Source organism: Opisthocomus hoazin, chromosome 3 (genome assembly GCF_030867145.1).
Source record: "Opisthocomus hoazin isolate bOpiHoa1 chromosome 3, bOpiHoa1.hap1, whole genome shotgun sequence".
NCBI classification, from domain to species: Eukaryota; Metazoa; Chordata; class Aves; order Opisthocomiformes; family Opisthocomidae; genus Opisthocomus; species Opisthocomus hoazin.
Genome location: NC_134416.1, coordinates 6,985,299 through 7,011,732, shown reverse-complemented (window position 1 = coordinate 7,011,732; position 26,434 = coordinate 6,985,299). Strand labels below are relative to the sequence as shown.

Genomic DNA, 26,434 nt, shown 5'->3' with positions numbered 1-26,434 from the left:
GGTGCCCAGTGACAGGACAAGGGGCAATGGGCACAAACTGAAGCAGAGCAAGTTCCAGATGAACATGAAGAAGAACTTCTTCACTCTGAGGGTGACTGAGCATTGGAACAGGTTGCCCAGGGAGGTTGTGGAGTCTCCTTCTCTGGAGATATTCAAGACCCACCTGGACAAGGTCCTGTGCGGCCTGGTTTCGGTGACCCTGCTTTGGGAGGAGGGTTGGACTAGATGATCCACAGAGGTCCTTTCCAACCCCTAACATTCTGTGATTCTGTGACTTTGTGATTACACTGAAGGCAGTAATGATCACTGTGTGGGGAAATCAGAGACATATAAGTAAATCTGGGAGAGAAGAGAGATCTTTGAAGGTCAAATCTACACCAGAATGGCAGGTCTGAAACAGCTATGTGGCCTATTTAACCAGAGAACTGAAGTTCATTCTTGGCCTCAAGCAGCATAAATACTGTGTTGGTGCTCTGCATCTGAGCAACTGGATTGTGTTTCTGACAGACCTTCAGGTGGCCACTGATGATGAAGTTATGTGTCTCAGCTTCATTGCCTAGGGCAAGAGACTTGTGGCATCTGTTGGTGCTTACAGGGCCTTCCTAGTTCTGGCTTTCTCCCCTGACCAGGTCTCAGTTTTGGGTTGGGATGCTGTTCAGCGTCTCCAAGTCTGTGGCCTACCCCACTGTCATCTGTGTGATCTGCCCCAGCTTCTGTATGGAGGATACGAAGGTGTCCTGCATAGTTCAAGATCTGCAATGGAAAACCTCCCAGCCACAAATACGCTTTTTAAGCTTCCATACTTTCAGCCATTTACGAAAGGCCTTGACCGGAAGAGGATTGAGACATGCACACAGAACTAACACATCAGTCAGAGATATTCTCAGTTCGCTCCTTTTCATCTTTTTTCTCTGATCTTTTCTTCTTCTCTCTTGGAATATCATGGAATTAGTTCTGTTTAGATTATGGATTAGCAATTCTTAAAATTTCTGACCTTCTCTTATGATCTCTCAGCTAATGAGATTGTCTAAGACAACCCATCCCCAAAATAACTTCTCTCACTGTAAGATCCCCTCCAGATATAATTTTTACTTGTCATGTATGCTTTATTTTATATATAGAATACATATTTATTTCACATTAATAAGCTTTGAAAACAAAGCCATGTGTTTGTTAAAGCATGTATCTCTCCCCCCTTTTCTCATGCTTCAAAAGCAGTAAGCTTATCTTCACTTAATGGAGGCCGAAATTATCTTTCAAAAAGTTATTGAAACTAATGACTGCAATTTCATACTGTTCCACAAGTCATGGTGCTGTTTCTTCTTGCTCTAATGAGCAACTAAGTGCAAATGCTTGTTTGGACTGCATTAAGAAGCCATCTACAACAAAAGATTTTTCTTTAATAATGAAAGTAGAATTCCTTCACCAGGAACTTCTTTGAGATACCCAAATACTAATAAAGAGATTAGGATCACTAATTGTTTATTAAAAATGGACACAAACAGTTCATTAAGGAACATATCAGAAACTTAAATAACCCTTCAAATTAGATCTTAGGTGCAAGGTAGTCACAGATCAACATTTAATTTATGGGAAAAGGCATTCAGTGTGGGTGATCGTGAAGTCGTATAGCACAGTGCAGACACAGGTTACAGCAATGTTCTTCATTTTCTGATATTCTCTCCTACTTTCCTTTTGCACATCACAATTCAAATCATGCTTTTTTTTCCTTGTCACCAAATGTCAGATATTCCATTTTATGCGAAAGCATCAAACTGCGTATATGAAACATCTCTACATCACCAATCAAAAGAGTTAATGTATAATGGCAGTCACAGATACTTTTCTTGACTTGTCTGGAAAAAATACTGCATCTTATCTCCCAAGCCTTACATGAGATAGATGAAGAAAGAACCACATTTTTTGTCTGTCTTTGGCTTTCTGCACTCTTAGACACTAATCCAGTTTAACTGACTAAAATTAGGTGGAACACTGCTACAATCTAATAAAGATTAGCCTGGCTGGTATTAACTTTTCTTAAACATTGTGTATTACTTGCAATTAGATTTTCAGGTCAAGTTTTCAAAAACATTTGTCTATCTGAAAAGTTTTGAAAATTGGTAATGTAGTACTTCTGGATGGCAAGAACAAAGAAAATCTGGACAAAAATCAAAGCCTTGGCCTTGGCCTGTAAGGCAAACAGCTAGGCAAGCTGATAGGTAAGCAGCAATTCATGGCTGCAGTACATGACAATGAGGCATAGTGAGTTTAACAACAAAACTTACAAAAAAACCTGACAGCAACTTTCACTAATAAAGAATAATTCTCTTTCAAAACAGTAATGCATCAAGGCGGTGTGTAGACTACTGCAAAACACTGCAGAAGAAATGAAAATTTATACTTTTCCTGAGATTTGTCTTAGCTGGCATCTTCAGCAATGTAATTCACCCTCGTATTCTTCATAGGCAATAATGCTGTTAAGATTTACCCCAGGCATACCATCTTCCTTAAGTAATCCTCACCTATACTGTTCTCCTGGTCTCCACCATTCTCCACTCCTTCAGGTGGTGCAGGAAATCAAGCTAAAACAGCTAATCGTAACTGTTTCTGACCAGTTCTATTTCTCCCAGTGTTTTGACCAACGACCTTGTGTGCTTACAGGAAAACTTCAAAATAAAAATGTTTTAAAGATATGTTTGTAAGATAAGCTCCTGCAGTCTTTCATCTTGTACCTATAGCCTGGAAATCACGGAATGACTGTGTATTCATAACTTCTATGAATCCTTGCCCCAAAATTTATACAGTAGCCTAAAAACTTCACAAAGACATTTAGTGGATCATAAAATAACTCAACCAAGGAGTTAATTATACAAATGTGCTACTGTAAGATGGCATATTCACTTTCCCAGTTCCTTTAGGTATTTGTGCTTGAGTCATGCAAATTCAGCTCACTGTATGCTGCAGCTGGACACCATCACACAGCGACTTTAAGAAGCCACGGTGCTGAAGAGCACCAAAGGCAAAAGCCCCATAAACCTGCTTAGAAAGGCATTCCTAGAGTTTAGCTTTAAGATATGTCTGTGTTAGCTCAGTCCTGCAGAACTGATGCTGAGGCCAATGCAGTATGTGCTGTTATAAGCTGCACAAGAACAAGCAGAGAGCATGGTTTGTTCTTTCTAAGCTAAAAACAGGCTGCATCAGTCATGATTTCTATTCAAAGACAGGAAGGTAAGTTTCATGGGGGCTGAAAACCTGCATGAGAGCAATTAAAGACTGTTCACAACAAGTCTTGTTCCCTCTCTCCTTTTCATTGCTGAAAAAGTCACCAGCCACCAGTCTTCTCATCTTTACGGAAATCAACCTTGTTAAAAATGCTTAGGAGTATGAGTTAAATGTATATATTTTTATGAATATATATAAGTTCATATGTATATATGCTACATGACATATTTATATTCATACAGCCTGACTCAGTGCAAGCTAACACGCAGCCTTGATGACCTAAGTGATCAAACCACAGAGGCTACTGGGCTCCAACACAGTTCCCCTTTGCTTCGACAAGGGCACATAGCCCATTCTCTTCCCACAATGTAGACAAGATGTGGCCAACATTTGGACCATGCAGTAGGTCATCAAGGCTCCCTGTACAACCTGTTGGTCCTGCACCATGGATGGAGTCCCTGCTGTGCAGCCACCAAGGGAATGCCGGAGACAGGCTTCAGCTTCTACTCTGTTGAATTCTTGAAAAGTCTTTTTTTTTTTTTGCCTCTGTGCTGAAAACATCTAGTGGGAAGCAAACATCACTAGTGCTGTCAGTTCCCATGGTTTTATTGTAAATCCTGCAAAATTTAATAAAAATAAAAGGCCAAATGCAGTGGAAGGTAAATACTACATCTTCTTTGTTTTACTTATTTACATATTTTATATATTTTATTTCTGCATATATTCAGAGATTTTACTTTATAAATTTAGACACTTTTTTCAAAATACATTCTCAGTTCTTATAGATCCTATGAATCTGACAAGAAAAACATTAAAAATAATTCCTTTAAACCAGACTCCTGAATTCCGTCTATTTTGTATTCATTGCTGTTGGTGAGGTAGGAGTTCATTCACTATTTTATAACATCCTTGTTTTGTTGTAATACTACTTTAAGAGGGGCGTCTTATTGAAACATGCACAACAATTTAATTAGTCCTATCCCAGATATCCCCATACTGAGAGAGATCAGTGGCACGAGAACAAAAAGAATATTATGGCCTGTTTGCTTTTAAGTTCAGTCCCATTAAACAATGCTCTCTTGCAGGCCTATCAAATCAATTAGGAAGTACTTGTGAAGATAGTGAAGGAAAAACTGTTTAAAGCCTTAAGAGCTTAAATACCCCCTGTCTTGATGTTAGCCCTATAAAGCTATTAGACTCCCATCTGGATTGCATTAGCACTATGAAAGTCAGCTGCTAATCCTGTAACCACGCTGCCTGCCCCACCTCCCTCCTGTCCATACTTTTACATGAATTGTTTCCAGCAGAGGTGAAAGAAGGTGGGACACTGAAGATGTATCAGACAGAAGAAAATACTAACCTGAATAAAAAGGAAATGTACAAAACAGATTAGTTCTTTCCTTAAATAATATAGCCATCTCTGGTTCAGTGCAGAATAGTAGCAGTTTGGGTTTCCTGTTGTTTGTTGAGGTTTTTTCCCCCTTAGCAAGTAAAATTCTAGCTGTCTTCATACTAGAGAGTATTTAATTAGTTCCAGACTACTTATACCAGAAACTACTGTAATTTGACGACATTTCCAGAGAGCAAAGGAGCGAAGGAGCTCCAAGGGATTCTGGATATGCCAAGGGTGAATTACACTGGAACATGGTGGAAAAATATTTTCTGTCTTCCTTGGGAATTTTTCACACTAAAGGTTTTCCAAACCTGGACTGCATTTATTTATTTATTTATTTCTTTCTTTATTTATTTCCTGAAGAAATTTCTTCATTCAAATTTTCAGTTTAGGAATTTTTTTTCAGGTGATTTCTTCACATTTTTCTATAACTCTTTGCATTCTATACAAATATAATTTGCCTTATAATTTTCTATTTTAATATATCTTATTTAATTGAAACATAATTTCAAATTGAAAAATAGATTTTTACTTAAAGAAAAGAGAACTTTTAATCTACAAAAAAATATTACACTGGAAAATTTTCAAATGTAAAAAGTAAAAAACCACAAAATGTGATATCCATCTCAGGAACTCATTGATCCTGCACTCACATTTTTTCTTCCTCTATGTACGGTATTGAGTCAAAAGGTCTCTTTAAATTATTCCTTAAAAGCTGTTGTCAACATTGTGTAATGGGTTTGCATGGCAAGATTTTGGTAGTGGGGGGGCTAAAGGGATGTCTTCTGTGAGATACCAGAAGGTTCCTTTGTGTCTGACAGAGCCAAGGCCAGCCGGCTCCAAGACAGACTCACTGCTGGCCAAGGCTGAGCCCATCAGCGAGAGTTATAGCACCTCTACGATAACACATCTAAGAAGGGAAAAAACCTGCTGTGGAACAGGAGCCAGAGGACAAGAGTGAGAATATGTGAGAAAAACCACCCTGCAGACACCAAGGTCAGTGAAGAAAGACAGGGAAGAGGTGCTCCAGGCGCCAGAGCAGAGATTCCCCTGCAGCCCGTGGTGAAGATCATGGTGAGGCAGGTTGTTGTCCTTCTGCCCATGGAGGTCCACTGTGGAGCAGGCATTCACCTGCAGCCCATGGAGGACTGCATGTCAGAGCAGGTGAATCCCCAAAGCAGGCAGTGACCCTGTGGAAAGCCTGCGCTGGAGCAGGCTCCTGGCAGGACCTGTCACTCCATGGGAGACCCATGCTGGAGCAGTCTGCTCATGAAGGACTGCACTCCATGGAAAGGACCCATACTGGAGCAGTTTGTGAAGAACTATAGCCCATGGGAAGGACTCCGGTTAAAGAAGTTCCTGGAGGACTGTCTCCATGTTGGAGTGGGAGACGGACCCGGAGTAATGATGAAATCTCAATGTGAGTATGGTCGTTTTCCTTTATTAGTCAGCAAAACAAGGTTTATATAGCAAAGCAGTTACAGCTTCTGATTGGTTAGTTATCTTAACCATATATAGTCAAAACAGCTACAACTCGCTGTGATTGGTGCAGAGCTGCATCTCGATGAGGAAGCGACGATAAGGCAGGAAGCAGCGACGTGGCCGGAATCGGCTAAGGCAGGAATCAAAAACGTGGCAGTCCCCCTGCTCCAGCGTTCCGTGTTCGCCACTCTACTTCTGTAGCAGTGTTCCGTGTTTGCTACTTTCAAGGTCTATCTCCGTTACCAAGCCTGGGTTGCTCAACAGCACCAAGCTATGTCCCCTCTTATCCAGCCAGAACTCCACATCTCCCATGCGAGGAACCCCACACTGAGGCAGGAAAAGAGTGTGAGGAGGAAGAAGCAGCAGAAAGAACTTGTGATGAACTGACTGCAATGCCCATTCCCTGTCCTGCTGTGTTGGTTGGAGGGGAAGAGGTCGAAAAATTGGGAGTGAAGTTGGGTCAGTGAAGAAGGGAGGTTTGGGGGTAAGGTGTTTTAAGGTTTCGTTTTATTTCTCAGTACCCTACTCTTGATTGGTAATAAATTAAATTAATTTCCCCAAGTCAAGTCTGTTTTTTCCCGTGATGGTAACTAGTCAGTGATCTCTACCTGTCCTTTTGTTATATTTTCTCTCCCTTGTCCAGCTGAGGAGGCGGAGTGATAGAGCGGCTTTGGTGGGCACCTGGCATCCAGCCAGGGTTAACCCACTACACACTGAAACTATTTTAATCCAAAAATCACTTAGAATAGTAAACCAACTCTTCCCACTCACAGCAAGGAAAACAACATAAGAGTGGTGTTGGTGAGACGGTGAGATAAGATGGTCAGAATTTCCTCTGCTTTCCTGACAGACGCAAGCATCAAAATTCAAGCCGAACTCAGCCTAAACCCATACCAGAACAGAGAGCTGAACAGCCACTGATCATTAGGGAAATCCAGGTTTGGATCCAAATCCAGGCTCACCCGTTTCCCACACACACTCTCCTCCTCCATGCTGCCCCACCTCCAGTCATGTCACATCCCACTGGGACCTGCTTACCTGTCTGTCCTGCAATCGTAGCAAACAGTCTGTGGGGAATCCTGGATGGGATCTTCAGTCCAGCTCTTATCTGGTAATACCTGGGGAGAAAGAATTAAAAATTACCTTCTGTTAAATAAGTGGCCGCTTGATCCAACCTAAAATTCTGTGTGAACACATCCTCAGCATCCGCACTCACAGAATCACAGAATCACAGAATAGTAGGGGTTGGAAGGGACCTCTGTGGGTCATCTAGTCCAACCCCCCTGCCGAAGCAGGGTCACCTACAGCAGGCCGCACAGGACCCCGTCCAGGCGGGTCTTGAATATCTCCAGAGAAGGAGACTCCACAACCTCCCTGGGCAGCCTGTTCCAGTGCTCCATCACCCTCAGAGGGAAGAAGTTCCTCCTCATGTTCAGACGGAACTTCCTGTGCCTCAGTTTCTGCCCATTGCCCCTTGTCCTGTCACTGGGCACCACTGAAAAGAGCTTGGCCCCTTCCTCCTGACACCCACCCTTCAGATATTTGTAGGCATTTATAAGGTCCCCTCGCAGCCTTCTCTTCTTCAGGCTGAACAAGCCCAGTTCCCTCAACCTCTCCTCGTAGGGGAGATGCTCCAGTCCCCTCATCATCCTCGTAGCCCTCCGCTGGACTCTCTCCAGTAGCTCTTCATCTTTCTTGAACTGGGGAGCCCAGAACTGGACACAGTACTCCAGATGAGGCCTCACTAGGGCAGTGTAGAGGGGAAGGAGAACCACCCTCAACCTGCTAGCCACACTCTTCTTGATGCACCCCAGGATCCCATTGGCTTTCTTGGCAGCCAGGGCACACTGCTGGCTCATGGTTAACCTGTCGTCCACCAGGACACTCAGGTCCCTCTCCGCAGACCTGCTCTCCAGCAGGTCCACCCCAAGCCTGTACTGGTGCATGAGGTTGTTCCTCCCCAGGTGCAGGACCCTGCACTTGCCCTTGTTGAACCTCATCAGGTTCCTCTCTGCCCAGCTCTCCAGCCTATCCAGGTCACACTGAATGGCAGCACAGCCTTCCGGTGTATCTACCACACCTCCCAGTTTGGTGTCATCAGCAAACTTGCTCAGGGTATATTCTAACTCTTCATCCAGGTCGTTGATGAAGAAGTTAAACAAGACTGGGCCCAGTACTGACCCCTGGGGGACACTACTTTTCACCAGCCTCCAACTAGACTCAGCGCCGCTGATGACAACCCTCTGAGTTCTGCCATTCAGCCAGTTCTCTATCCACTTCACCGACCACTCATCCAGCCCACACTTCCTCAGCTTCCCCAGGAGGATATCATGGGAGACTGTGTCGAAAGCCTTGCTGAAGTCAAGGTAGACAACATCCACGGCTCTCCCTTCATCTACCCAGCCGGTCATGTCATCGTAGAAAGCTATCAAATTGGTCAGGCATGATTTCCCTTTGGTGAATCCATGCTGACTACTCCTGATAACCTTCTTTTCTTCCACTTGCTTCATGATGGCCTCCAGGATAAGCTGCTCCATCACCTTTCCCGGGATGGAGATGAGGCTGACCGGCCTGTAGTTCCCTGGGTCCTCCTTCTTGCCCTTTTTGAAGATTGGAGTGACATTGGCCTTTCTCCAGTCCTCGGGCACCTCTCCTGTCCTCCAGGACCTCTCAAAGATGATGGAGAGTGGCTCAGCAATGACATCCACCAGTTCCCTCAGCACTCGTGGGTGCATTCCATCGGGGCCCATGGATTTGTGGACGTCCAGATTGCTTAAGCGATCCCTCACACAGTCCTCCTCAACCAAGGGAAAGTCGTCCTCTTTGTAGGCTTCTTCTTTTACCTCCGGGGCTTGGGATTCCTGAGGGCCAGTCTTAGCACTGAAGACTGAAGCAAAGAGCAATGCTCAAGAGAACATGTATGCTCAGAAATACAAGTCTATTCTTCTGCTTTTTAGTTTTAACTAAAGTGGGTTTATACCGATTTTAATCAGGCCCCTTCTATTTTATAGCAGGCAGAGTGGACACAATGGCCTGATGTGTGACTAATGAGGAAAGATTGTGAAAAGGTCTTGGTTTCTTGCAGGGAAAAGAGACATAGAGAATATCTATGATAAAAGGCAGGGACATCAGACAAGGAGTGACAAAAATTTAATACAAAACAAAGAAAGAGGAAACTTCTGTGGAAAGACAACAAATGTGCTGATCTCACATCTAGGAAAATTCAATTTATACATAGTGATTATCATTCTACTGCTCCATATTGAGGTTACCATATCATGAAAATTTTAGCATTAATCATAGATAAACCAGCTGTATTCTAATTATTTGCTATCCCATAGCTGATCACTATGTTAGATGAAGAAAGACAGAAAAAGACAACATTAGCAAATTCACCGGCTTAAGTTACACATGGTGCAGGTTACTTTTTTTTTGAAAAAAGTTTGAAAATATGAACTCACTCTAAACAGAGAAGAAAAGTCATCCCAGTCTTCCCTCATCACCACTTTCATGAACAAGGAGTAAGAGGCAGTGTACATCACAGTACCTAATCCACTGCCTTGTAGCTCAGGATACCTCCACATGTTTGCAGATCTCCCATTGACCTGCTGTAACATCATGCTGGTGTCAATCCCCCTTTCTCTGCATTTTCCCTCCTATCCTTTGTTTGGTTTATTTGTTTATGAATTCCTCATATTTCACAAGTCCTTGCAGATATTTTTGGCCTGATTTGTGTCTAAGCCTCTAAATACAAAAATAAAGGTTAAATTATAACTGTGAAGGTCTACCCAGCACTTAAGGGTGTTATGACACATGGCAGAATTATTTCCTCGGAAGTGTATAACCGTGTGTGGAAAGGAACAATTTAAACACCAGTTTTCTGTGAACTGCTGTATAAACAGCTCCTACAAGTTACACTTAGCAATAAAATCTTTGCTAGGGTGTAATAATGGATTAACCAGATCAGTGTCTGCTAGGTTAAAAGCTGAAGAAAGGTGTTTTATGGGAAGAAAAAAAAAACACTTTAGAGGCAATTGTGTCATGGTCCTTCACAGCTGAAAGCTCATGTTACCCTACTTAGTCCAACTGGCAGATCCTTGCCAACTTGGATATAATTCCAGCACAACCTTTGACATTTTTATGTATCTGTTTTAGGCAAGAACTTGGGCATGACATCTCTCCATTTACATTTTAGTTTTCAGAAATGAAAATAAAAGAAGCTTAGATTCTAAAAACACACAGTATCTAGTTAAAATTAACAGCAATCAAATCTAAACTGCCTGATCTTTCTCTGCCTTCTGCTGTTCTTGCATTATGGTAGGAGTTTTTAATTAATGTTATTTTCTCCTGATTTCTTCAAGAGCAAGTGCAAGAATTATGCCTTATGACATTTTGAATTTTCATTACAATTGTATTCAGTACTATTTTTTAACTGACAAAAATACCCTATTTGGACTATCATACAGTCTAATCATTTCCAAATAACAGCAATGTGGTACTGAAGGATTGTCACAATAATGTAATGGGACACTCCTCAGTATGCAGATATTAATGTTTTACTACGCGTCTATTGCACTAGACTTATTCCTAAGAATAACACCCTATAACTGTCTGGTTACCTCTTTTAGATTTTTGCTACTCAAGATTGTGGCAGGTTATCCTTGGCTAAGGGCAAAATTCCCACCCAGATGCTCTGTCACTTCCCCAGTGGGAGAAAACACGATGAAAAATAGGATGAGATAAAGACAGGGAGATCACTTACCAGTTACTGTCACAGGCATAAACAGACTCAATTTGGGGAAAATTAATTTAATTTATTCACAATTGGGTAGTAAGAAACAAAATCAAACATTAAAATAACACCTCCGCCCACCCCCTTCTACCCAGGCTTGGCTTCACTCTTTCTGACTCCTCTCCTCCCAAGCAGCTCAAGGGAATGGGAGTTACAGTCAACCCATAATAGCCCCTCTCTGCCACTCTGTCCTCCTCAAACATTCTCTGCTCCAATACAGACCCTTCCACAGGCTGCAGTTCCTTCAGGAAACATCCAACTGTCTACCTACAGCCACGCTAGGGTAATGTCTGCCTTCCCTCACTGTGTGTCTCATGTTCAGAAGCACCTCAAGCAACCCTAAATACTTTCATTAGGTAACTGATATCCAGTGCCTTGGCTGGTGCTCCAGGTTAAGTCATCTAAAGCTGAGGAGACTATACCTAGGTGCCTAAGGTACCAGATTCAATGATCTTGTAGCCAAAACTTTCAGTAGTCTTAGAGACATTCAGCTCCTGAGAGAGGATGCTGAGCAGGCTTCACTTCTTGTCCAGACTAGAACTGCTGACTACAATACAGCCTTGGATATCAAAACCACAGAAAGATACTTCAATACTGGTAACTCCATAACATGGTTATTTTCAGCCTTTATTATTTCCTTTGCAAAATGGACTAGGTGTAATGGCATAAAGAAGCTAGGTCTTCATCTTATTTTAACCTTTCCCTGTTCATCCCCTTAATTTTGGCAAATTCATTTGAAAGTCAGAGATATGCTAGAAGTCATAAACAGACATCTTCCTGTGTACCCACCAAGTTTAACTGCTCAAAACAACAACTGCATAGAAAAGTCATAGAAACCTAAGGAAGTCTCAGATTAAGGATAATCTCTAAAGTTAAATGTCCAGATGTAACGAAATTCTGGAGACTACTAAGGTCTGCAATACTAAGGAATGCAGCCAGAAATGCCACTTGTATTTTATAGGTGACCAAACATATTTTCATTCTTAATGAAAAGAATGACACTAATCAGTTACTAATAAATTATTTATTGCAGATTGTTTGGCACCTAATGCCAAAAGTCTGGCCTTCATAACACAAGGACATAAAGCAATGCTGGTATAAACCATCATGGAATTAAATACATCCCTCCTAAAGAAAGACTTTAGTGAATGGTCCTATGCCCAGAAGAAACAAGCGACTTCTGAATATCCTTTTGTTTCAAGATTTGTGCAGTTTTGCATTTGAGTGCATTGTAATGTCCTGTACCACAAGCTAGCAACACTGTCAGTTAATTAGATTAAAGGCAGAGAAGGACAGTGATGTAGAGGACCTCAGATCGAAGTCCCTCAACACCCCAGTGACATTCACCAGAGTTAGCACACAGAGCAGTGAAAGTATTAAAGGCTCAAACCCGAAGATTAAATTAAAAATTAAATAGCAGTAGAAACTCGCAATTTATCTGTTTATTCCTTTTAAAATTGAATAATTTCCCTGAAAATCTTTGAGAACAAGTCATTTTTCAATGAAAGTTTCAGGCAAAACATTAACAACAGCTCCACGTGAAGTTATAAATATCACAAGCATGATCAAAGAACAGCATCACCTTGGGTGGCCAGAAAAAGCTGAAGACATCCTCCTGTGAGTATCACCAGGACTCTTGTTGTCCAGTTAAAATAAACAACCTCCATACAGGAAACTGAATAAAACCCATTACTTGTTCTTCTCTATTTTTAAGCCATATATCAATATTTAAATCATAAGACAGGCAAATATTATCCGTTCCTCCTCAGAGCTTCCTGTGAGTCTTTGCAGGCAGGGAGGAATTGTGAAACAGTAACTTTATGCTTAAGCCAAAACATGAAAATGAAGGTTCCTGTTCATCCAGAATCTTGGATGTTACTTCACCATAGTTTGTGCATTGTGCAGAAGATTTTCCTGATCTAAACATAGGCTGCCACATGACGCAGAGTCCCACACATTTTCTTCAGCAGTAAACATAGATAAGTATCTGCGTTTCCCCACTCCAATGCCCTACACATCTCCTGGTTGTGACAGTACAAGTAATAGTGAGACCAAGACGTAAAACACAACCATGTTAATATGAGTGCAAATAACAAATAAAACATTCTTTTCTGAGTACCTTTACAAAAATCCACACTGTTACAGAATCACAGAATGGCAGGGGTTGGAAAGGACCTCTGTGGGTCACCTAGTCCAACTCTCTTGCCAAAGCAGGGTCACCTACAGCAGGCTGCACAGGACCTCGTCCAGGTGGGTTTTGAGTATCTCCAGAGAAGGAGAATCCACAATCTCCCTGGGCAGCCTGTTCCAGTGCTCCATCACCCTCAGAGCAAAAAAGTTCTTCTTCATGTTCAGCTGGAACTTCCTACGCTTCAGTTTGTGCCTGTTGCCCTTGTCCTGTCACTGGGCACCACTGAAAAGAGTTTGGCCCCATCCTCCTGACACCTACCCTCAAGATATTTATAAGAATTTATAAGGTCCCCTCGCAGCCTTCTCTTCTTCAGGCTGAACAAGCCCAGCTCCCTCAGCCTTTCTTCATAGGAGAGGTGCTCCAGTCCCCTCACCATCTTTGTAGCCCTCCTCTGGACTCTCTCCAGAAGGTCCTCATCTTTCTTGAACTGGGGAGCCCAGAACTGGACACAGATAGGGCCTCACTAGGGCAGAGTAGAGGGGAAGGAGAACCTCCCTCAACCTGCTGGCCGCACTCCTCCTAATGCACCCCAGGATCCCATTGGCCTTCTTGGCAGCCAGGGCACACTGCTGGCTCATGGTTAACCTGTCATCCACCAGCACTCCCAGGTCCCTCTCCGCACAGCTGCTCTCCAGCAGGTCCAACCCAAGCCTGTACTGGTGCATGGGGTTGTTCCTCCCCAGGTGCAGGACCCTGCACTTGCCCTTGTTGAACTTTGTCAGGTCCTTCTGCGCCCAACTCTCCAGCCTGTCCAGGTCACGCTGAATGGCAGCACAGCCTTTTGGTGTATCAGCCACTCCTCCAGTTTTTTGTTACTAGCAAACTTGCTGAGGGTACATTCTACCCTCTTCATCCAAGTCATTGATGAGCAAGTTGAATAAGACTGGGCCGAGTACTGACCCCTGGGGGACACTGTTGTACAACTGAATACTGTGCTCAGTCCCTGCTAACAGGATGGTATATGGAAAATGGTTTAGACATTGTAAGACCATTCCTTATGTTACAGTGAGGTACTATCTGAATTAGAAATATTATAAATCATGCTGAGAAGCAACAGGAACAGCTGACTATGCAGTGTTCTGGTTTTGCTTTGAATGAAGTGAAACATCTCCAGCTGGCTCTACATACTCTTATCGGGAAGTGGCCTCACAGGCTGGTCTTTCTCACCAGCCTCTTCCCATCTACCCGACAGAAGAGGGAATGGTTTAGTGGGCTGAGCTCTCCTAGAGATTGCATGACCTGTTCTCACCTGAGTGGAACATTGGCTGTGTGGACAACTGCAGCAACAGAGCCTTGAGGGTGGGCTGCTATCTGGGTGGAGGCTGCTATCTGGGTGGAGGCAATTGCACAGACATGGCTTCTCCTTTGTGTAAGCAGTTGCTGTCTGCATTTCAGGCTTGGGAAGAAATCCCACAGACAAGGGCTTTATCTCTGGCCAGATGAGTGAACCTCTCCAAAATGGTATGAGGCATGAACAGAAAAACTACAAAGAATAGGAACATGACCTGGTGGTCAAAATCTACACCTAAAACTGGAAAATCCGGCTGAGGTAAAAATTGCTTTGGCCAGCAAAACAGTTACAGGAGGTCCTCCACCACAGAAGTGCAGGAAAGGACTGTCTGATAGTGATATGGGGCTGACAGTAATGATAGATGAGAAATTGCCTCCAAAAATAACAAGCTATTTTGCCCTTCTGCTTACTTTTTTTATGAAGAACACAGATCGGAAGGCTATAGGGAAGGAGTACAAATCTCGGAAAATTTCACAGCCAAGATGCCAAACCCAAAGATGTCAGCATGCTTTGTGAAGATAAAGTTGAAGAACCTTGGCAGAAGTGGCATGGGAACTGGACACTCAGTAACAAAGGTTTACAGCAAATCCAAGAAATCGATAGTCACAGAAGGGCTGGTGATGAGCAGAAGCTAAACAGTCATTTCGCAAAGAGGCTGAAATGGACAGCACTATAGGTCCTGAATGTGGCCCCAGTAATACAGAAGACTTTAAAGTAGATTATGAAGGAAGGAATAATTCCAAAATAAACCAGAAATTGCAATACAATTCCTGTTTTATCACAACTAGGCTAAGCCTGGCTCTTTAGAATTAGGCTAGGTAGTACCTCTCTTTGAGTAAACAGCTGGTTTGTGTTTAGCCTTTTTATTAAGATGAGAGCAGTGCAGAAAAGCTTATTTAGACTTCAGTAACATAGGGAGACCATGGAAAATCGCCAGTTAATATGGAACAGGCTCCGTGAAGGGAAGATCAGGAAACAGCAAGCTGATTTTACGAAAAGAACTAAAGGAACTTGGCACACTTAACTCAGCAAAACACAGAGCAATCAGATCCCCTCTTGATCTATAAATACACTGGGAGGAAAAACATCAGGAAGGAAGAAGAAGAGTGAGGTACAAGAAAGTACAACATTGGCACAAGAAAAACCACATATAAACTGCTTATGAATAAATGCAATTTAGAAATCAGAAGTTGTAGCTGGCAAAGGAGCAAGACTGTGAAACAATCTATCAGAAGCAGGAATGAAAAAGGATATTTACTTTTAAGGGATGTTTGGTAAATTTCCTAAAAATGTATAGGACATGGATCCTTCTTATTTGCTGGACTAATATTATTTATGCAGGCAGTGAATACCTGTTCCTTCTCTCCTGCAAGACAGCCTGCGTGGGTCACCCTAGTAGCAATGAATTTGCCACCACCACCTTCACTGGCCATTTGTGAATTATTCATTTTTAAAAGTAAAGAGATAATTTGAATATTAACTTTGTTTTCTGATACATGGACACACATTTATCCCTGATGATTTGTACTGACTCACCTAGGGCGCTGATGTTAAAGCCTCTCTCAGGAGCCTGTCTCCACTAACAGATGTATTGGGCGACACTGCCCCTCCTTGCCTCCCACTCTCACCTTTCAGCCTCTTGGCACTGCGGTAGTCCAACCTCCTCTCAGGATTACCAAGATTACTTTCAGATGTCAAGTGCTTGCTTAATGATCAAGCAGGGCACAGAAGGTTGGGGGTTTTTTTCTGGTTTTTTTTAATTATTATAATGCACTCGAATACACAGAGGAAATATTTAGTTTTAGGAGAATAAAATGTTTCTGCTTCAGATAACTCACTGTGCCATCTCTAGTGATCTAAACATAGCACAAGGCAGTACTTAAGCCCAAAGGATTTACATTAAAAAAAGCAGAGAGACATGTCAAGGGAACAGGCTGATACCAGACCTGTTACTGACACTTTGGACACCATCTTCTCCTTGCTTCCTCCTCAGATCAATGGCAGAGCTTCTCAGCTCTCGTCCTACAAGCCGCTGTCTTCCCCTGCTATTGACTGGTAATAGCATTGTAAAGCCTAAGTTAAGGGATGACTAGTTTGAGAAAGGCAATTCGTGGGGTGATATTGATGGAGCACACTACCAAACCAGATCGCTCCCACCAGGAGCCCTGACAGACCAGGCTGTTCCTCCCGGATCATTCCTGCAGCATGGAAATCAAAAAGATTGGCTCTGTAGTGCTGCCATAGGGGCCAGACAAGTTCAAAACTGCATAGCTTCTGTTTGATTTCAGTTATACCTGACCAGCCCCGAGGCTAAAAATTTCATCCCAAGTTAGGCTACATTTTAATAAACAACCCTTGGGCTAATACATATCGCAAACAAACCCGCTGTATGCTTGAGCCTAATCTGTCAGCCTGGAGTTTTTGTTGCTCGTCAGACCAGTGTTGGAGTTGCCCTCCAGCAGCCCCTGTCACCAAACCTTCTCTATTGAATTACTGCTGCTGCGGAGCTGAGGCAGCACATTGTTTTGGAAGTCAATGAGGAAAACCCTTAAAGGCAAGGAATAAGACAATTTCCTCACAAAAACAGTATGTGAAGATACGTCAGATCTCTATGCAAGACATAACTTCATTTGCCATATGGAAGGTTTGGACTCGGGTTTTTCAGCTGGAAAAAGCCCATTCCCTCTCTGGGAACTTTAACAGACCTTTTTGTCCTGCGATGATGATCTCCAGAAGAGGATTCCCAGCTGCCTTCCAACTGAGAGCTACATGTAACATATTTCAGAAGTTTATGCAGGACAGAGGAAACATCTGTAACCACCCAGGAGATCACACTAATCAGTAATCAGCCAAACAAACTATTATTTGCTACACAGACACTGGGGGCTGAAATGTAAAAAGAAAAGCCTCCCATCCAGTCACCTTCATGCTGAGAAAATAAAAACTGAAAAGCAATAAAGCAATATCTGCCTTGAAGGCACAAGCAAAAAGCTTTGGTAAAGGAGGCAACATGGAGCACTATGTTTATTTCTTATCCCTTCAAGGAGACAAATCAGAGGTGTAGCCATGAAGGACTCTGTAACTTTGTGCCAAACAACGGAGGATTTTCCTTGCTTGTAGTGATAATGCTTTCCGTTATATATCTGACAGAGTCAAAAATATTTCACAGATCTATAAAGCGCATGAGTCAAACAGCAGTACAATGCATGAATCCATCCCCTGTTCCTTTACTGCCTATTTTGTCTATACATAATTTTGGTGGACTCTTTGGGTATTCAAAGAAAGGAGCACATGGGAAAAGGCCATGATTTTGCACCTAAGATTGAAGACCATCAGATAAATTAGACTATGTGGTATATCAGAAAAATTATCACATTACTATCTGAGCAAGTACAGCATGCAACAGCCACACACATGAGGAAGCCCTACAATAGGACAACAAAATATTTCAGACAAACCATTTGATCCCTTTATGCTAACAAATCGCCAGGATACTTTTAAATATCAATAAATTAATTTTCTCCCAATCAAGTCTGTTTTGCCTATGATGGTAACGGGGAAGTGATCTCCCTATCTTTATCTTGACTAGAGCTTTTTTACTTTCTCCCCCTGTCCTGTTGAGGAAGGGGAGTGAGAGAGTGGCGGGGCGGGATGTGGCAGCTGGCCCAGGTCAACCCACAACAACCAGATCCACCTTCAGGTGCAGATTGTCTGACGGAAGCTGAGTGATGCTGGAAGTCCTGTGGCTTTCCTGCATCGCTAACTGTAAGTTCAGCTGTCATAGCTCCTAATTTTTACTGATCAAATTATGTTCTTCTCTTTGGTTTAATAAGGCTGCAGCCTCTCTCTCTTTTGCCACAGGTGCTTCCTGTTCTGCCTCTAACTGTTCCTTTAGCACTTGATCACAACTGCCTTCTACAGGTACGCCATGCCTTGTATCATCCAATTTAACCTGTAGAGCAGACATCTGAATCAGGTTATTGTACTGTTGCTGTTGTAATTCATCTTCATTTTGTTTTAATTCTGTTTCCTCTTTCTTTATTTTTGTAGTTGTTGTTCCAACTAGTTTACGGTCTTCCAAGATTTCAGTACCTCTGTTCTCCAGTTCTTGTGCCTATGCCACCAGTTTCTCTATGTCTGTCACAAGCTGTAAGTTCTTGATGATTTTGCTCATTTTCTAGTAAAAACTTACTCTATTTGTCCATGTTCTATTTTATTTCTGCTTGTAAAAATTCTGCCTTATATTCTCTGATCATTCCAGAAGTTTTTGATGTTTCTGTAAGTTTTAACTGGTCTTCTAGTTCCTTTATATTTCGTATCCCACTAATGTTTGCTTTCTGTAGCTTACTTATCCATCAGTTGCCACTGGTTTTCAAGCTGTTTTTCAAGGACTGAAATTTGCTTGTTTAGATAAACAGCGTCCAATAATTAGTTAGCCAAGTCCTGATTACTATGCAGTTGTTCTTCATGCTCTGCACTCAATTTTTTCATTTTAAAGGGCAAGCTCAAATGGTCCTTTACTGATCCTGAGGCTCTAATTTCTCCATTGCTAAAAATTCCACAGTCCTAGGAAGTGTTTATAACAGGAGACAAAGGGTTGCATTATTTCTTTCACAGTTTCGTGGCATATCACTTTCTTTTTATTGTCGTATGTTGTACAGGATATGTGAAACTTGTCAGATTAATGCTGTTTGTACAAAACCTGTAGTTTTTGCTCCACGTTGAATTCATGAAACACTGAAAAGCGTCCACATTTCCTAGCTGTTGAGTGTTTGTTTCTGATTCTGTACTGAGATCTTTAGTCTTTTGGAATAGAAAATACTGCCTTTCTTTGTGTTTTATTTCTTTATTTGCACTATGTATGACACAGTCATGTCTTAATCTGTGTTTACAACTCATAGGAGTTACCCTCATAACTAAGGCTGTCTCTCTGAATTAAGCACTTCATTTGGAGAAGAGCTGAACCACTGCAACCCCATTCTCAACAGGAGAAAATCGAGTTGTAACTAATTCTAGGAACCAGACTTCAAAAAAGAACAGGGTGAAATTCCTCTCCCATACCTGCCTGAGACATCTTAGGAAATGGTTCAAAGTTTTCCCATTGTTTCTTCTCAAGGAAAATGTGCTTCTCAAAAACTTTTTTATTTATTAAGAAAACCTTTATCTTCAAAGAAACTGGAAGTTTAAAATTTTATTTAAATAATAAACTTTGAACAAATGTAATAATCTTCCTTTTATGGAGGCATAGCAGAGACACTCACGTGAGTCAGAGTTTTTCTAAATCAAATGGTCTGTGTGGGTTCTGCTAGTTTAGACTGTTTATCAGAAGAACTTGTCCGGGCAGCCTAGGTCACAAAGTATAATGCATTTATAACCTACAACTTTCAAGGTAATGCATGAGAGAAACGTAGCCTATGTTAAGCTGATGCAAAAGAAAACATTTCAGATAAACATTTGATTGGAAAGAATATACAACCCTCCAAAAATATGTAACAGGAACTAATAAAACTTAATTTCAGCAGAAACCACTGAAACAGTGTCTTTGCACTTCTAATTTTTGTTTTCGGACAGGTACCTTAAGAATTCAGCTGGACCCAGACAGAAATGGAGAATCCTCAGAATTCATGATGGGTGGCTGTTTTGAATTTGTCTTTGCTCTAGTACTGATCTGCTATCACTGAGCTCAGTTTTATGCAGCTCTGGACTGCCCTTGGAAAGCGAGCTGTGTGCTATTGCCAGATGCTTCAACTTTCTTGAACCCCAGTTCATGAGGGTGCACCTGAGCAGAATGGAGACCTGATGTGTTGGGTCAGTGATGTGAAGCAGGGACTGTAACACAAAAGTGCTATGGAGAGAAGAAGAGGCAGTGAGTGAGAATTCCCTGTGGGCTGCTGCAAATGTCACGCCTTGGTGGGAGGCACTTTCCAATTGCAGCATGGTGCTGTGGCTGCTCTCCTTTCCTTGTCCTGCAAGTCAGCCAACAGTGGCTGAAACTGAGCCCAATGATGGCAGATCAGTACCAGAGCAATGGCTGGGTAGGATTATGGACCAGGAGACCATCCTGAAATTACCAGAGATAGAGGCATAGCCATGGAACAAAGCAAGCCTTACGCTGAGACCATGCAACTTAACCTGTCTGGGTGACTTTCTTTCACTATAAGCAGTGTTCATTTTGTATGGGACTTCCAGGTTTTTGAACCGGCCAATTTAGTGACATCAGAATTTAGGGATCTGCTAGATGGGCTAAGTGGCAGAGCTTGTCCTAGGGTCATGATTCACTGTGTATAAGATGGCACTGCATCTCCATTTTGCTCATGCCTCCAAACTTCCTTCTTTTGCAGACTAGTCAGGGGCAATGGCTGGAAGATACTCAGGTTTTGTATTCATTTGGGATTAGACAATTGCCAGGTTGTGAATGAAATTAAAATCTCTCCTTGATCTGCTGTGTTCAACATACCCATTTGGCCTCTAATCAGTATCTCTGTTTCATGGTAACTTTGGCTTTCAGTTTTCTGGGAAGTTGTGAGAATAAGAATATGAAGAGATTTGTATACTTTTTAAAGCAGTGGCCTCTGAGAAGCCATTTCCTGGCTATCATTTTCTGTTGTCTCCTGTTTCTAGGAGTGGGATCCAAAACGTAATAAAATTTAGTGTAAATAACCACTTCTGCAAACCTGTTTATCCGTTTCAGTCTATAAACATTAGAGAAACACTTTAGAACTCTCATGAGGCACCATATTTGTCTTACTCTAGAGTAAAAAAGATGTAATATAAAAGCTTGGATTAGGAAAGAAAAAGAATGGCCTTCAGAAATACTCAGCTCCTTTTATATCTATTAAATGATCGCTATAGAGTGCCTCTTGTTTGCACCCACAACAGTTAAGGGTTACTTAACTCTCTGAGATTATCAAAGTGTAAGATTTTTCAGGTGCTTCAGTTAGAAAAGCACAAAATCTCTCAATCTCTAGCTGTTCGTACAACGTAAGAGCAGATTGAAAAAGGTTACTGCTTGACTGCGAGACTAAATTAAGCCATGTTTTCAAGGTTTCTCATTGTCTTTGAGACAAGGATGTAAGTGCTTATATCCTTATTAGGGTCCTAGTTTCTCTGCCCTCTCCTTTCCCTGTCTCTCTTTTCCAACAATAAAGCACATTTCTTTCATTTTACTCTGCTCTTCACCATTCTACTGCTTACTCCTCTTCATCTCTACTTTACTATGCTGTCTGAAAGGGAAGTAAAGGGCAAATTGCTTTAAGAGTATGGATATGGGACCAAATAAAAGGCAGCATTGCTACCTTGGTAAGCATAAAAGGGCAAGAGCCCCTGAGGTGACCATAAAAGGAGATGTAAAGAGTGCTGGTTGGTGTAATTGTCAGAGAGCTGCAGGAGTGCAAAGGCTGGAGCTTTTATGGTCTGTAGGGCTGCAAGTTTCTGCAGAGAAGAAATGATCTGATGAAAAGCTACAAGAAGCTAGAAGCATAAAAATGATCAAGGTTGTGGCTTACCCCTATCCAAATGAAAGCCTTGCCTCAAATGCATCAAATGCCAAGCGTAGGCTCTGATTCAGCAATACCCTGAAATCTGGAGCTCTGCTATTAACACTTGTGCTCATTTGCCAAAAGTTGTTTATATCTTCTCCACGTTGTACACAGAGCACTCAGCTAATGAGAGCTTCCAGCTCTAAATCTTGGACCCAAAACATACCTACCTGTGTTTGAACTTCGGGTATGCTGAGCACCTCCGTAAGATACTGAGAACCCTTGCATACTGTTTGCTCAGGTGAAAATGAATCACGTCAGGTACTTCTCAAGTCTGCAGAACTGGACAGCATTTGTTGTTAAAACAGGATTTTCTGTCAGAATTAAAAATCAAAGAAGAGGGCTGCCCTCCATTTAGAATTCAAAAATTTCCTCTTATTGAATGCACAACTCCTTTCTCATGCTTCCTTGTGTCTGCATGCTACAGCCTCCTTGTACGTGAAAAGTTTGCTTTCAGTAGACCCACTATGCCTTCTAGCTAAAGAACTAGTTTACTTACTGTACTGCAAGGAGGGTATGCATTCCCTTTCTCTTTTCCTATTAGACTGCATTAAAAGTTAAAGAACTTGAGGATAAATCTGGGGCAAGAATCATAGAAACGATGTGAAAAAAAGCTGTGGAGTCTGCATCGGAGTGCCGCAGTCATGTTTGACTGACCTGCTGTTGTGCTCTGGCACAACAGCCGTGGGTATTGCAGAAGAAGCTGCCAGGCAGACCTGTCATCTTGTTCAATGTTTGTGTAAGACTGAGCATTGAGAGCTGGGGAAATCCTTCCTCTTGCCACCTCCAATGGCTTCCAAAGTCAGGAGAAGGTTCCCTGGGCTGTCCGAGGTGTTCCTCCTACTCCCCGAAAGGTGGGAAGGAAATGCTGATGGTGGGAATGGTGATGGCTGCTGTGAACAAGCACCTTCCACCTACGGGTATCTCCTGCGTCAGACACTTCCACTCCTGTTTTTCTGAGACTTTTCTATATCCTGCCAAGACCCTGTGGTAGAACTAGGTCAGAAAGGCTTCCTGAAATAGCGTTTAATTGAGAAAGTGTCTGGATTGGTGTTCATTGATGTAAGTTCTCAGGAAACATCACGCAAATAAAATGTTTTGAAATAAGCTTGCAGTGTAGATCCAAAGTTTGCATTTGGGTTTAATGGCTTTTTTAATTACTTCAGAATGCAAGAGAAAAGAAATTATTTTTCATTTTTTAATTTAATAGTACATTTAAAATAATTAAGAAGACTTCTGTGCTACTCCACCTTGTATTCTTTTCTGAGTCAGTTTAATTCCAGCTCAGGTAACAACAGAGTTTGAGATCAAAATATCCCTGTTTATATCCGATTCATTGTGGCATAGTGACAAATTGTTTGGTTGCAAAATGAAATATTCTGACCTTGTATGTAAAGAAAAATATTTTTGCAATTGGAAACAATGTGTATCTGTTGTGGGTTAAGCATGGCTAAGGGCCAAACTCCCATCCAGCTGCTCACTCACTCATCACCACCAGGCCAGGGGAAGAAAATAGGATGAAAAAGCTTGTGGGTCGAGACAAAGATAGGTAGATCACTTAGCAGTTATCATCACGGGCAAAACATACTCAGATTGGGAAAAATTAAGTTTTTGTCAACTAAAATAGAGTAAATTGAGCAGTAGGAAACAATGGCAAACATTAAAACACCTCAACCTTTTCCTAGGCCTTTGATTTGGGCCTGAGTGTAAGGAGGAGAAACAAAGAACGCTGTCTCCCTTCCCCCAACCACCTTTCCGCACTCCCGCCTTGCCCCCCCCTCCCCTGCCGCCTCCTCCCCCCGCGGGGCGCAGGGCTGGGGCTGGGGGCTGCGGTCAGTCCCTCCCAGCCCCTCTCGGCCGCTCCTCCCTCCTCCCCCGGCTCCCTGCTCCAGCGCGGGCCCTGCCCCGGGCTGCAGCCCTTCAGGGCCAACCGGCTCCTGCCCGGGCTCTCCCCGGCCGCAGCTCCTGCAGGAAATATCCCCCGGCTGCGGCCTGGGGCCCTCCCCGGGCTGCGGGGGGGGGGCTCTGCTCCAGCGGGCTCTCTCCAGGGCTGCCGGGGAGCCCTGCTCCGGGCCGGCAGCCCCTGCTGCCCTCCTCCTCCTCCTCCGGCCTCGGGCTGCCTCTGCTGCTGCTCCCTCCTGGGCTTCCTCCTCCTCTGCCTCGGCCGCCTTTGGCCCTTTCCCAGCCCTGTTCCCCCCCCGGCCTTCCCCCGGCGCCCCCATCTTGGCTGAGGGGCTCAGCTGTGCCCTGCGGTGGGGCCGCTGGAGCCGGCTGGGACCGGCTGTGTCCGGCCCGGGTCAGCCCCGGCGTCTCCTCACAGAGGCCCCGCTGCAGCCCTGCTGACAGTGCCTGGGCACGGGCACCTGATACTCGACAACAGTGAATCTTCAGCTTTCTTTTTCCCACAAGCACTGTTTCAAGAGATAAACTGAAGAACTTCTATTCCATACCAGGACTGGGGGTGACCAAATCAGCACACCGCAAGGAAATCCTCCTCCTGCCTTTCTCCTTATTTGCCCCATTTTTACTTTCTGCGTCACATTTTCTTTCCTACTCTTTCTCAGCAAATGGGTCGTCTTTATTTCCACCCACTCCACACAAATAAAACTAATTGCTAAATGTGAGATCTTACCCAAATTTACCCATTTTTTTCACTGAACCGCTGGCAGCACTGAAGGGACTTTTCCCCCTCTTTCAGGAAGGGTGAATAGTCTCCTCTGTAAGTACACTCGGTGCTGGTGCAAACCTGACAGATCTAGAAATGGAAATCCCGTTTTCTGCGGAATGGATTCAACACTGACAACTGCATCACAACCTCTCTTGGCAATTTTTTTGTCAATTTGAGTCCTCTCTGCTTTACAGAAAATCTGTACAGAGGTGAAAAGACTTTTCATTCCCAACCGTGTCATGAATCTGTCCCCTCTGCTAAAGCTGTGACCTCATTTTGAGCTAATCCTTAAAATATTAATATCAATGATGTAAGAATTCACAAAAACTTGTGTTCAGAAATTTGTTACCAGGAGAAATTGTTCACAGAAGACAAAATAGAACCAGAGCAGTACTGAGCAATACAGCAGTAGAAACACATGATGTGTGCACCTGAGCTGCTGCCGAATCCTAGAAATGCCAGGAGCTTGTAGCCACTTAGCCTTAGCCCAGTAAAGTCTCCAAGCTGGTTTTCTCAAGGGAGGAAAGACCTAACTACTTTAGTCATTCCTTGTAGGCCACGTTCTCCAGCCCTGCTTTGATCATCTTTGTAGCCCTCCTTTGGACCCTTTCGAGTCTGTCCGTGTCTTGCTTGAATTGTTGGGACCAGAACTGGACACAGCACTCCAAATGTGGCCGGAGAAGCGCTGAGCAGAGTGAGTCAATCACTCTGTCTCTGCTACTAATATCCCTGTGGAAGCAGCCCAAGATCTAATCTGCCTTCATTGCTGCAGCAGCACGCTGCTGACTCCTGTTCAGCTGGTTGTCCACCAGGACCCCCAGGTCCCTTTCAGCAAGGCTGCTCCCCAGCCACACAGAGCTAAGCCTGTCTGGGCTGTTTGGTTATGTCATCCCAGGTGCAGGACTTTGCACTTGTCTTTGGTAAACTTCATACAGTTCTTGCTTACCCGCAGTTCCAGCCTGTCCAGGTGCCTCTGTAAGATGGCTCTCCCTTCTGACATGGTCAGCTCACCACCCAGTTTGATGTCATTAGCAAACTTTGTGAGACTGCTTTCAATCTGATTATCCAGGTCACTTATGTAGATGTTGAACAGCGTGGGGCCCAGCATGAATCCCTGGAGTACCCTATTTTAACAGGCTGCCAGCCTGCGTAGAAACCATTGATCACCAACCTGTGAGTGTGGCCTGTTAGCCAATTTCCTACCCATCTTGCAGACCACCCATCCAGTCTGTACCTTGCCACTTTGTCTGGGCAGATGCTGTTACAGTGTTGAATGCTTTGCTGAAGTTCAGTATCACATCTGCTCAGCCAAGGTCTATGCAGACTACCTTCAGAGGAGAGAGTGCTGCTACACTTTTCTTTGGTTTTTGTGTACCCCAAGTTAAACGATAGCTAGATCCAGTTCCCTCCCATGTCTGAGATCATCTGTATCTTTTTTCTTTTCTGTGCCTATCCATATGGTATTGTTTTCATTCCTGCTGAGGCTGTTCCTGTTTTCATCGAATAAAAATACTAATTGGATCTCAAATCAGCATTGTATATTAGGCATAACAGAAAAATGAAAACTGAGGACTCCACTGACATAAGTGAATTCACTGTGATGGAGCTACATTTTCTCCTTTCTCTAGCCCTTCATCCTAGTTCAGAAAACAATGACTTAGCTAGCTTGTGCCGTCCATTCACTATGTATCAGATAAACGTGTCTAAACTGACTTGTGAATTCCAGTCTGGAAAGCAAAGCACCTAAACATTTGGTCTGATAACACTAACCACCACCAGACTCAAGACTCTCTGTGGATCTCAATCTTCATGCCAGCATTTAAAATACTAATAGACAGATATGTGAATTCTTTAATC

At 43.0% G+C, this 26,434-nt stretch overlaps 1 protein-coding gene across 1 annotated transcript in view; it reads right to left on the bottom strand.

The window, feature by feature from the left end:
- Positions 1 to 26,434, bottom strand: part of FAM135B (family with sequence similarity 135 member B) — a 218,949-nt gene that overhangs the window by 111,236 nt on the left and 81,279 nt on the right. Inside the window, exon 4 of the mRNA XM_075415511.1 lies at positions 7,136 to 7,215. Coding sequence (XP_075271626.1) covers positions 7,136 to 7,215 — 80 coding nt within the window. The remainder of the gene's footprint in view (positions 1 to 7,135; positions 7,216 to 26,434) is intronic.